Raw genomic sequence first — 12,699 nt, 5'->3', positions numbered from 1 at the left:
GAGACACAAACATACTAGCTCTACTTTTGTTCACTGACATTTGCCTTGTTATGGGTTTTCTGGGCCTAATGTAATCTCAATTAATACTTTAATATTATCCAAGACCCCATCTGATTCATGATTTGCTGAATATGATCTCAGGTCCTTTATAAGTCCCAAGGATGATTATAAGAAATTTTGATTTTTAGTTTATAGCATTTAGTTTTCTTTCTTATTTGAGAGTTTAAAAAAAAGTCCAATAACAAATATTACAGTAGAAAAATAAACTTTTTTGTGCTTCCCAATGGATAAACTATTGGTAATAATACTAATACAAATACTACTACTACTACTACTACTAATAATAATCATCATCATCATCATCATCATCATCATCATCATAATAATCACAATAATACTGTTAAAGAACAGAAATTCTCCACATTGTTGACTACTTGAAATGAATTCACTCATGTCATGTATGTTTTGCTCCTCAGACCTTCATCAAGACAGTACCAACATTGCACAGGAATTGTTGTACTGCACTGTATTTTGTTACTTATCCTCCAACATATGCTGATACCAATACAGCTGCAATAAGCTCATACAAGATGTTATAATGGCCTGGTAAATGTATCAATCAGAGCTTTAATTACTGTCCAACCAAAGACTTCTCATAATAACACATCACAGCCGCTATCCTTTAATTAAAAAAAGTAATATTCTGTTTGCATTCATCATAATATCTCATTTGAGTGGCACCTACTGTACATTTGACTCTGTGTAGAATCAACACATTTGCATGTGACACCTTTTTCTGGTTATACTTTACATACTGATGCAACTTATTTGAGGACATCTCCATAAGTTTTATTTTCTCTTTAAAGTTTGCCATTCTTGAATGAAATGGTACAAAACAACTGCAGCAGAAACAAAGAAAACAAAGCTCTCCCCACCAGCAGTTTAAGAAGAGTAAATAGCTTTTACTGCAAGAAGTATACGTTTTGTCATGTGACCTTTTTTTAAATATGATTTACCACAAGCCTATAATCCCTCTAATTAAAGCCTTCTTGCTGTTGCTCAGCTACAACTAGCAACTTTGCAGGATCGACTCACAAATCAAAGGTCGCCACTCTGGACTCAAAGGGGAAGTTAAAGCAAACCTTTGTTTTCGCTTGGTGTGGTTATGCACATGTTGGGATTTGCCTGCCTCAAACCAGCGCTACCTCTGCAGTGTGCCCTTAAAGCGTGAAATAGTCCATTGTAACAGCAAAGCAGTTTTGAAAGCTTCATCCTTTCACTAAGCAGATTTCATCGTTCCTTTTTGCAAGAAAGATATTTTAGTCGCTGACATTTTGATTGTCAGTGTTTGGCATGTGGTGGGCTGATAATTCACGTTGAAAAGCTGACTAATTGGGCACCACATCCAAAAGGCTCTCTGTCACTGGAGGCTGTCCAGAGTTAAGATGATTTCATGCAACTGAAGAGATAATTCACTTGCAAATTTTGCTCAGCGCAGCACAAGATATTCATGTGACTTTTTCTGGCTTCAGTGGTATTCATAGTCTCATTCTCATAATTTTATGACAAACTTCTGCCTTTTGATGTTGTCTTTGCGACATTTGTTCTAATAATCACCTGAAGATCTCATTAGTTAAGTACCACAGTTTTTTTATTTTATTTTAAGCACTTCAGACTTCACTAGAAATTGGCTCAAAACAGGCAACAATAGTGAAATTATCTTTATGATACCGTCATACCGATACACTGATTAATATTGTCTAGTAGTTTTTTCAAAAATAAAATTTCAAAAATATTTTGCCTGATGTTGCAGCACTCAACAACAGCCTCAAATCCTTAAATGCCCCCTCAGTTTGTACTGCTGATGTTTTAAAACTAAACAAAATTTGGAGCTGATTTTGCATCAGCAGCGATCTAGTAGGAGACATTTGGATTTAAGGGCTCTATTGGGTACCATAACAAAATCTGGAAATCAGTGTATTGTTGAAGGTATAAAAAAACGAATTGGCTCTGAAATGTTTAACAGGCATCCATTTGTTTCCTGTCTGGATCCAGAAGAAGATGATCAACTCCCCCCAAAAAATGATCAGCATTATAATCTTGCATGCTTCTAGACACAACACTGTTTAAATAGTGAATGTCATGCTTTTCTCTCTATAATTATAATAAAAGTAGCTTAGGTGAGGAAACGTCTGTGACTCTCCAACCTGCTTGGGGGCAAAGACAGGGAGGAAACATGGGAGCAATGGAGAGGACATTATGGGAAATTCTGAAAAAGCCTTCAGGGACCAAAACCACTTACCATATTTATACCATGAAATATTCAGGCAGCACTTTTCTCAGTAAGCACACAATCGCTCTTCATGTCAAATGCAACCAAACTAAAAGCAACATGTGAACATATGGTCACTTAAAGAGTCAGCTGCAGTGGAATGGCAGCTTGGAAAAGAGGTTTTTCTCATGGAGGACGATGGCAAAGTGTCAGTACTGTGTGTACTGATAAATCTAATTTTCATACAGTATGATGTAGGGGACAAAATTTAACAACAACTCAAAAGTGTTATATTTATAATCAGAAGGCATAAAAAGGGTTATAGTTGTTTAATAACTTAACAAGGAAACTAAGTACTAAAACTTAGTAATATTTAGGACTGTTTCCTCCTTATTCATGCTGGTGAGGACATAAAAGAAATGATTTCAGTCTCTGCATATAAAAGGTGGTGCACCCTGATCATCCGGTAATTCTGATGGAGCTAGTCTGAAAGCTTCCTTCCTGTCTGGGAAATGACATGCTAATGGCCTAGTCTTCCCTCCTCTCCAGTCCTGTATCACAGCTGTCTAATGAGAGCTTTGGTGGATAAGTGGCTGCTGATGATGGATGCCTTCAGTTTTATCAGCTGCAACCAACTGATATCAGCAGTCATGAAGAAAATGATCTTTTTGCTTCGGTGTGAAATGCTTGATCTCTGTAAGTACAGATACCTAATCTCCTCTGCATCTTTTGGTGACATAAACACACTCACTTCAAAGCTCACTGTAAAAAAGGCAGGCTAAAATGTTCTTTCAGTCTAATATTGCTGTTCTAATAGTGCACATCTTTAAAGCAACACTGGTCAATATTTATGTTATTGTCAATGGATTTAATGACTGTGTATAATGCAAAACGAGTGATAAACCAACCGGGAATTATCAGCTGACTCAGCATCTTTATTTTAGCTTCATGGTCTGCAACAATACTGTTTTTATTCCCGCTCACTGCTCTTAATGAGATCGCACAAAAAACTATGATAAACCAACTGTACACTACCTGCCCAGCACCAACTGACAGATAGACAAACTAAGCAGCTTGATGGTAAACATAGTGGAGCATTAAGCAGCCAGAACATTTTTCTTAGCAGTCGGTTGTGACCAAAACAGAGCAAATGAATATAACACCTACATTCTCAACATAACTCTACATTAATGCTAATGCTGCTCTGCGTCTGCTGAATGTGTATGTAGGACACTATATATATAATCTTAAAAGGTTTTAATACATCAGTGTTGTGTTTAAAGCTTGTTCTGCTACCCTGAAGCTGCAAAAAATGAATACTGCTTTAATAGTATTAAGCATTGAGCAAATGTCAAATGTCTAGTGAATGTTTAAATTTTACCAGTCACTGAATAGATTATCATTGTTTTTTTTTTCTTTTCTGGTGAGCCAGCCACTTGCATATTTTATCATCATTTGACTCGTGGCTGGTGCTAATTATGTGCCCTGGTGCACAGTTTCAGTCTCTCCTGCAAGGCATTGATTGTGTTGCATTCAGTTGTATTCATGAAAAGTGTTAAATAAACGATTGTTCTTTAATAAACGATAAAAGAGACCTAAAGAGAGAAATGAAAGCCCTGGTTGCCACACCACACCCACCTCCACCACAGCTGGTCAGTCATGATGTGAAGTGGGTTTCAGGATTTCAGAAGCTGTTCAACAAACAGTTCTCATGAAGTATACTGCCTTATCTTACATATGTGTGGACTAGTGTCTATGAACAGGGACTTATAGGGAGGAAATCATCATTGGTGAAGACAAGAAACTGCACAAATGCATGTCTGTAAATACAAGCGTAAATACATGTAGCCACATTCAAATTAATTCATCATACTGTAGACAGGAAACTATGATATGCAATACAGTGTATAAGGAGGACTGCAGTTATGCCACACCCTCTCAATGAGGTGAAAAATATTTCACAGGTATAAAATGTGTCACAGTCTGGAGCATTGTAGACCTTGAACATGTGGAATGTGGATACGCTTTCCTTACCTACATCTTTTATAGTTTTTAAACTAAAGAGCTGGACATGAATTTAAATTTAATGTGTACATATCTCTGACAAGCCGAGCATCATGCAAACTTTCTCACTGGGTTCAGTTTTTATCCCTCTATTTAAAGTGGCACATTTCAAATGGAATTGCAAATCAAGTGTAAATTTAAATAAGGCCTACCATCCAACGTCTTTTATCGAGAGGATAGTTTTCAGTTTATTTTCTTATCGCACTCATGAAACAGGGAAAAGTGGAATTATCGCACACATAAAGTGAGTGTAAGTTAAGTCCATAAGAAGATTTATTTGCATAAGTACAGTGGAAGCAGCTTCCTGTGAAACAGCTTTGGATGAAAATACCTTGTAGAGGAAATATATAACGACAGTACCACTTAATGTTGGATATAGCTTCATGTCTTTATTCCTCTCATTTCATCTGGAAATGTTTGATTCTAATGTAGTAATGCATATGTTTGGTATTAACCTTGATACATGTAGCGTTACCTTCTGCTTTTGAAATGAGTAAACCCCTAAATATATGTCTCTTTAAAAAAACCTCTTAAGGAATGAATTATGGAACATGAAAGGTTTGGTTGTTTGGGGAAATCGGTGTCTTGGTTCAAAGAAAAAGAAACAAAACAACACAAAAAACTATAACAATATGTACATTAGTACGTTATCAGAAAATGTGGATTATTTTATGACTCAGCACGTTTATAATGTACAACAGTAATCCAGACAGTTTTATGGTTGAAGGCCTAAAAACCATCAAAAAGAACATTCAGGGTGGTGATCATACTGAAAATATTGTTGCAGAGAGGGTTAGGGTTAGGGTTATGTATGTATGCAATAAATACAATATGAATGAACATACGCAGGACTAAATGAATACATTTATTTCAGTCCTTTTTTGTAGTTATTCTGATGTATGTAGATGATTATGCTGATATAATTGGATATATATTGTTAATTATTTGTTCTTATTGTCTGTACTATTATCCTTTTCTTCCATCTATATATTTTGTAGAACCATCTAGTGGTCATACTTTGCATATTTCACCTATGAGTTTGTTGGCTTCTGTTCAGGTGTTAACAGTCATGCTGTATCTACAAAAGGTGAAATGGTGTGCTGAAGGCGACACCCTGAAGAAGGCTTTAACCCAGCTTTTAACATGCAAAAATACTGTCACCATGAACTAGCTATTTGAATATATGCTTCTAAAGTTTTTGCCAGAAGAGAGTTTCAGGGGCGTTCTTCTGTTTTGAACTTGTGTTTGTTACCAAAGAGAACCTTCATCACACTTGTTTGAACTTTTTAGCACTTAAAGAAAATTCATTGCAGAGAAAAGCAGCATTTAACATTAGTTTCTCTATTTGGCAATGACTGTCACAAATGAATGTGTTTGCATTAGTTATGACTCTCAGACTGTTCACTATTATACAATGAAAAGCCTAATTTGACTTCATCAGTCACGTCCAGTTGGGACACAAAGCATTCACAGTTTGATTGAAAATATATGACGTCTCTTTTCCTTCTGGAAACACTTTTTTTCCCTGTTTGGTGGCATATTGATTTACTACTTGATTATTTCCTCCTTAATTTTTTGCCTTGGAACAGACAAAGTATTTCTCACCACTGTCATATAAAGATTGGTGACAAAAACAAGGAAAAACACAATACAAAGTGTTTTAGTATGGCATCAGGCCACCATCAGCCTCCAGAACAGCTTTAGTGCTCTTTGCCAAGTCTGGAACACCATTTATACACAAGATATTCCATCAGTTATTTATACAAGCTTCATTTAATCAGGTAATCTCACTGACATCAAGATCTATTTTGCAAACAAGACCTGAGTCTTGCACATACTGCATCAGAGACAATCACAGACATCTCTGAATAGTTTGAAGATTAAACTTAACATTATATCATTTGATCTTATGGAGATGGTGGTGAAGAGTGTTGGTTTGCAAGCTGGTCCAAAATCTTCTGAGATCTGGTGATTTTAAAGGCCTTTGCATTTTTATCACATCATTTTCATACTCACCCAACCATTCAGTGAGCCCTGAATGGAATCTGCATTTGATATGTTTCCCCAGTTTTTTAAATGCAGGTTTTTCCTTTTTTTGTCCATGAATGGGGCACCTTCTCTGGCCAGGAAAATGAATGTGCCTCTGGTATCGGTGATGAATTTCACACAGAAGTGTCATGATGATGAAGGTCATGGACTCTGAAAGCCTGGGAAAGTCTGAATTTGAAGTGGTTTATTGAAATTAAAGAGTCAGGACTTGTTGAGAAACATTTGAACAGACAATAATGAATGAGGTTTTAATTTTGGGGTTGTGTACAGTTACAGTTGAAACATGAATATGATATTATTTATGATGTATTTGTTTATATAACCCATTGGGTCATGCTTCCCATACATTATAGTCTTATTAATCTCTTATCTTTAATGAGTCATTGCAACACCTCTCATAATGATAAATAGAGACATTTAAAGACCTTGTGAAGCACTTTTTACGTTACATTGGTTTCACTATTATAAAGTAACAACATGTGGATTACCGTTAATTCATCAACTAAAGAAGCATAAAGGCCATAATTACTGCAAACACAGGCATTTCTAACATATATACATGTTAAATAAGTAATGAACACATTTATCCTGTGGCACGCTAAACATTGTGATGTTTGCATTGTTCTCAAACAAAACCTCTGAGGATGAATTTTAAAAGGAAGCATAAGTGGGAGCTGAGTTTTGCCTAAAATGTAATATTCCATGTGCAATATTTATGCAAGCGATACCATCGTATGTACAATAGAAACAGCTAACATATTTGAATATCTTAGAGCTCTCAGCCTCAGAATAATCTTATTTACAAGAGATAAGAGAGGAAGTTATATCAGAGATAAATTCAGGGGGGGGGGGGTTGTGATCTGGTTCCACTGTTGCAGCTTAAAAAAGTGGTGTAGTTGCTGATCTTACTACAACAAGACTTTGACAAAAACAAGAAAGTTTTTAAAAGTACATTTAAAAAACATGTTTTAATCAAATTGTGTCACACCTGGTTAAATGATTGGATCTTCTTGTGTGATTTCTAAACAGTATAATTAGCCTTTTCCAGCACTACAACATGCTTACATGCAAACAAGAAACAAGGTTACTGGGAAAAATCAGATTAAGCAGGAAATTGTAGCCCATTGAGGAGTAAGTATAGAGCTGGGTAAGATAAAGATACATTTCACACACACACACACACACACACACACACACACACACACACACACACACACACACACGCACACACACACACACTGAGAGGCGGGTGTTAAAGTCTGGCCCTACAAACAGACAATTATTTGACAGACGGTTTTTATTCAGCCAATCGGTGTCCAGTCTAGCTCATCTGCCTTTTCTGGCTCAAGGAAGCAAAACAAAGTGTGGGAGACATTTACTGAAATCTACTCCCCCCTTGTGGCTGATATTAACATCACAGCAGCAAGATGAAATGGATTCACTCAATGTAAGACATGGATCTGATGTTGATAGAAAAGACTATGTCCAATACTAATTTAATGCTTTAAACAGAATCAATCTTGGGACTGAATGTGAACAAAAGACGTATTCTCAACACCAGTTAAAAGGGGACTCCACAGACTTAATGCTGCACTTCCAAGAAGTTGCAATGCACTGAGGCATTCTGACTTCTAGTTCATAGTTAAGGTCATAGTCCAAAAACATTAAATCCTACAATTCCCATTATTCACTTTGTAAAGCAGGTTTTCTTTTAGAAAACAAAAGCTAAGATCATCCCCGATGACGTAGGCCTATTTCTTTATAAAGCATGAGTAGTGCTATGATGAGTGAACTGATCTTCATGTGTAAAATAGTGAAGTGGCCCTTTAAAACACAAACGAGATCTGCTGACAGTTTGACTGACAGGTATTTTCATTCACCGACTGCCACCATGCTATGTAAATAATGTCTGGTGATGATGATGCTGTTTTACAGTAAATACACGTAAAACGTCCCCATTTTTATTATTTCCACAAATGCAACAAACTTCTTGATTATGACTCTATAATAGAGCTACACTTTATCCACAATATATAATATATAATATACAACGTACAATATACAATATAGCCTATACAATATACAATACTAAACTGTCCTGGCCAACAGCAATAATTACACAAAAGAGTGAAAAAACACATATTCGAGTCCCTGTATGAATGAAAAAATAATCTGAGAAAGTCCTTTATAATAATTTATATAATACTATGATGATGTCATATGACATTAAAACAATTAGTTTGACTTTATAAGATGATTGGGGTTGTTTTTTCTATTTTTGGCTGCCACAGACATACAGATGTTTCCGCCACAGCACGTGAGGAAGACTTCATTAAGTTATTGCTGCTGTTGCTGCTGTTGTTGTTGTTGTTGCCGTGGATGATTTGTTAACCCCGCCCTCACTCCGGTCTGCCCTATAACAGGCGCCTCTTAGCCGGCAGCCGCCGCACAGCAGCAGCCTACTTGCCTCCTCCGCCTCACATGGAGCTGAGCGGCTCGACACAGCTGTTTCACTGAAAATGGATGCCAACATTGTTGTAATGGGGACAGAGAGTGTCGGAAAATCAGGTAAAACTATATAAAGCAGTAAATACTAATTCAGTTGTGTTTCACACAGTGTTTTAAAGATTGCTTTTCTATTTTTCAGCGCTTACTGTGCGCCTCTTAACTCGCAGATTCATTGGAGAGTATGGAGATATTGGTAAGTGTGCCTGTTTCACTTCGATTTAAAGCAGCCTTTTATAACTTCATCTAACTTTCATGACTTTTTTGTCTTGCAGAGTCCATCTATAGTCACAGTTTTATGGTAGATGGGAGGGAAATCACTCTTAATATTTGGGATCCCCCTTATTCTGAGGTAAGGACATGAATAACTACCTGACAGTTACTATCAGTGAGTTGATACTACAGTTTCTTCTGCTGACATACAGAAAAATACTGTCAGAAGTTCTGCACCACACAACTTTATATAAACTAAGTTTATTATCAGCAAAATGTACTAAATATATCAACAGTAAAATTATGCAGAATGCTGCCTTTCATACTATTTTCTTATGTTATGTTTATGTGTTAATGTGGCCTACATTTTAATATATATATATATATATATATATACTTTTTAAATTATTGATACTTAAAGCCCAGTTAAAAGTAGCAGTGATTTTTTTTTACTGTACTGTTGCTTACTTTGATCTGTAATCATGTATTATATTGTAGAAGATGATCACAGTTTTGAATAAAATCTTCAATCTGCAAACTAACTAATAACATTTGTTACATTAATGTAATGTCGTAAAAATAAGTGTAAAGTAACATAAAATGGATACTTCAATAAATGTACATATAGTTACTTTCCACTTCTGGTTGTTGCTGCAGATAAACTTAAATGTTTAATTTTGCAGGATTCGTCTGTGGAGATGTCACACTTGGAGAAGAAGGTCCAGTGGGCCGACGGCTACGTTCTCGTCTACAGCATCTGTGACAGGGCCAGTTTCAACACCGTCAGCAGGCTTATTCAGATAATCAAGTCCACCAGAGACTTCCTGAACGCAGACAAAGCACCCATAGTAATTGTGGGTAACAAGAGGGACCTGCACCACAGACGGACAGTGCTGAGCGAGGAGGGCCGCCTCCTGGCTCTCAACACAGACTGTCACTTCTACGAGGTGTCAGCAGCCGAGAACTACCACAGCGTGCTCATGGTGTTTCAAGGGCTGGTGGGCAGGATGAAGGATGCCAAGGTGACCATGAAGAGGCCTCTGGGGTTCAAGGGGATAGTGAAAAGCATGTCTGCAGTATTTGCCAGAAAAAGGACCGACTCTTTTTAGAAAAACGGTGACAAAAGAGGAAGGAGTTATCTTTTAATCTACATAAGAGATGTGTATTCCACTGAAGTCACATCGTCGTGGTGCCAAAGATATGAAGTCGTTCCCACTGCAGAGGTGCTGACACTGCAGAGATGGGAGCTGCTTTTCAGAAAAAAGCGTGGAAAAGACTTCAGAGAAGATCTAAAGCTATTAAGCCTCAGAAGACACAACGACAGAACAGTGTCAGAGAGGTTATGGATGTGTCAAGATGATAACTGCACTTCAAGCAAGCTACCTTTTGACTGATAAAAACACATTAAATAGTCGTTTTACAGACACTTGACATGTTAAATGAGGTGATGTTTTGCTAGCTGTGGCCTCAGATTGGAAGACATGCTAGGCACAAATGAAATGTGCCTTTATGTATGATGCATATGCCAAAGATAATAAAGTGTAAAGACTGACTCTTCAAACCACAAGTTACATTATTGAAATGTGGGCAAAAGTTAATTCAACATTATCCTGCTCAATCCTGCTGCCATAGATTGTAATTAACCTGTGACTGATTTTATTGAATTGGATTAAAAATAAAAGACAAATATGCTTTAAAGTCAAACATTCATATTTGTATTTATTCAAGTCTAAACACTATAAAGGGACCTGTCAGTGAACTTTATATTTATATATCTATTGAGTATATGTCATGCACTGTTTTTGTCCAAATCGTGACTTTTATGTTCAAATAAAGTATCAAATGTGTATAAATCAGTGTTTTTAGTTGTGTTGATTGTAAAGGTAAATATTTGATGTGATTCTTGATCTTGACTCCTTCATACGGAGTCCCATAAAAGGGAGAGTTTCAGATCATTAAGGCTCCTGACTAATTATCATTCTGCTGTCCAAAACTTTCTCTCATGAATCTTCAGCCAGTAGTCACATTAACATGTCAAAAAGTCACAAAGGAATAGGACTTGTAATATCTCTTAAAAACATTTTGTGTAGTGGCCAAGTAGCTTCCTTAGTAGTGGAAGTATTTTTTAAACTGAGTGATGGTTTTCTGTCTCTGGTGGACACAAGCAGGGAGAAAATCCTCCTGCTGAGGCTCAGCCAGAAAACTTTCAGTGGATCTGCATCCTCAGCCTGTCTGTCCTGATTTAAACTCTAATGATTAATAATAGCCCATGCTGGATTCAACTTTTGTGGATGTTAAGTCCAAGATCAGAGACCAGGTAGAAAATAATAAATTCCATTCTTTATGATGTTACATAAGCTATTACATTTTTTTTTTAAATATCTGAACATTTGCTCAGCAATCAGAATGAGATTTAGTGCATCTACTTTATATACAAAGTAAGCTCAAATAATTAAAATACATGATAAATGTATACAAAGTAGATGTTGCCTGTAAAATGAGCTGGAATGCAAATACTGTCACTTTTCTGTGAGTGTCCTTAGATATTTAACAACACTAAAACATCCTCTTTTTCAAGGAGGGTCTGTGAATTCCAGTCTGCAACTAGGAGACCATTTCCCATGGAAGAAATCCTCTAATTTGCTGTTGGCATGCTCCAGTAAACATGGACTGACCCCCAACATTAAGGTAGAGACATGTCATTCCTTTACCCTTTTTGGTTTGGTGTCAGGAAGATGTCCATTGTGTCCATTAAGGCTGCAGCTTGGGAGGCCAAATGGCAGGTAAGCTGGTGCCAGGTCCGCCTTTTCTGTTCTTGTGTATGAGGAATCTGACAGGAACAAGTCACAGGTTAACAAAGTAAGACCCCTGCAGGTCCATGTCACAGTGTCTGGCCCCTCGGGGTCGCCTCACAACAGGAGCCCGACTAAAGAGCAGCCAGACAAAGATGCTTCACCTGCAAGAACTGCCTTCAGCTTCACTGGAGCTGAAACAATCTGTCACTGTGTTGCTACAGTGAGGCTTACAGTACAGAAACAACATTACTACAGAAAAATCTATGCATGTACGTCAGACATGCAAACCAGATTTCTCATCTTGAGAAAAAAACCCTTTTTTCGTAAGAAGAGCATAATTTCTGCTTTTCATTCCACTGAATGAGGAAAATGCATTTGGAATAATTATAAAGTAATTACAATATCACATTATCATGCTAATTAGCATATTTAACAAATCTTGAAATTAAATGGTTTTATGACATTTGGCAAGAATTTTGTGCCACACATATACTCGTACGACACTTAGCACTCTGTGTACAACATGTTTTTATATGACACTTGAAATACATTTAAAGACACACACAATTCCAGGTCTATATTCTTAATCTGGGGCTCTACTGGAATATTTTTATTTCAAATAACCATAGAAGACTAAAAATGCAATGATATTTGGCTTTCTATACTTTTGTTTTGCAATCAAATTTTTATTGATTTTGATATTAATGGTAAGAAATAGCAATATAGCAGCAATAAATATAACAGACACCGAAAAGAAGATAAGGGTAAACAACATGAGAATAATAAAGAAAGTGAAAAAGA

At 36.6% G+C, this 12,699-nt stretch overlaps 1 protein-coding gene across 1 annotated transcript; it reads left to right on the top strand.

Moving 5' to 3' along the window:
• The first annotated feature begins 8,856 nt into the window (after window positions 1-8,856).
• si:dkeyp-59c12.1 (Ras-related and estrogen-regulated growth inhibitor-like protein) lies at window positions 8,857-10,727 on the top strand. The gene is made up of 4 exons (XM_053319167.1): window positions 8,857-8,953; window positions 9,033-9,086; window positions 9,166-9,242; window positions 9,787-10,727. The coding sequence occupies exons 1-4, from the start codon at window positions 8,905-8,907 to the stop codon at window positions 10,210-10,212; spliced, it is 606 nt and encodes a 201-aa protein (XP_053175142.1). The 5' UTR covers window positions 8,857-8,904; the 3' UTR covers window positions 10,213-10,727.
• Window positions 10,728-12,699: the final 1,972 nt, after the last annotated feature.

This window comes from Scomber japonicus, chromosome 5 (assembly GCF_027409825.1).
Source record: "Scomber japonicus isolate fScoJap1 chromosome 5, fScoJap1.pri, whole genome shotgun sequence".
NCBI lineage: Eukaryota > Metazoa > Chordata > Actinopteri > Scombriformes > Scombridae > Scomber > Scomber japonicus.
The sequence above is the reverse complement of the archived record's forward strand: the minus strand, read 5'-3'. Positions and strand labels throughout refer to the sequence as shown.

Coding starts and splice junctions, on each gene's coding strand:
- si:dkeyp-59c12.1 (XM_053319167.1), top strand. CDS start 8,905: ATGGATGCCAACATTGTTGTAATGGGGACAGAGAGTGTCGGAAAATCA. Junction 9,087..9,165: donor TGGAGAGTATGGAGATATTG/GTAAGTGTGCCT, acceptor TTTGTCTTGCAG/AGTCCATCTATAGTCACAGT. Junction 9,243..9,786: donor GGGATCCCCCTTATTCTGAG/GTAAGGACATGA, acceptor TTAATTTTGCAG/GATTCGTCTGTGGAGATGTC.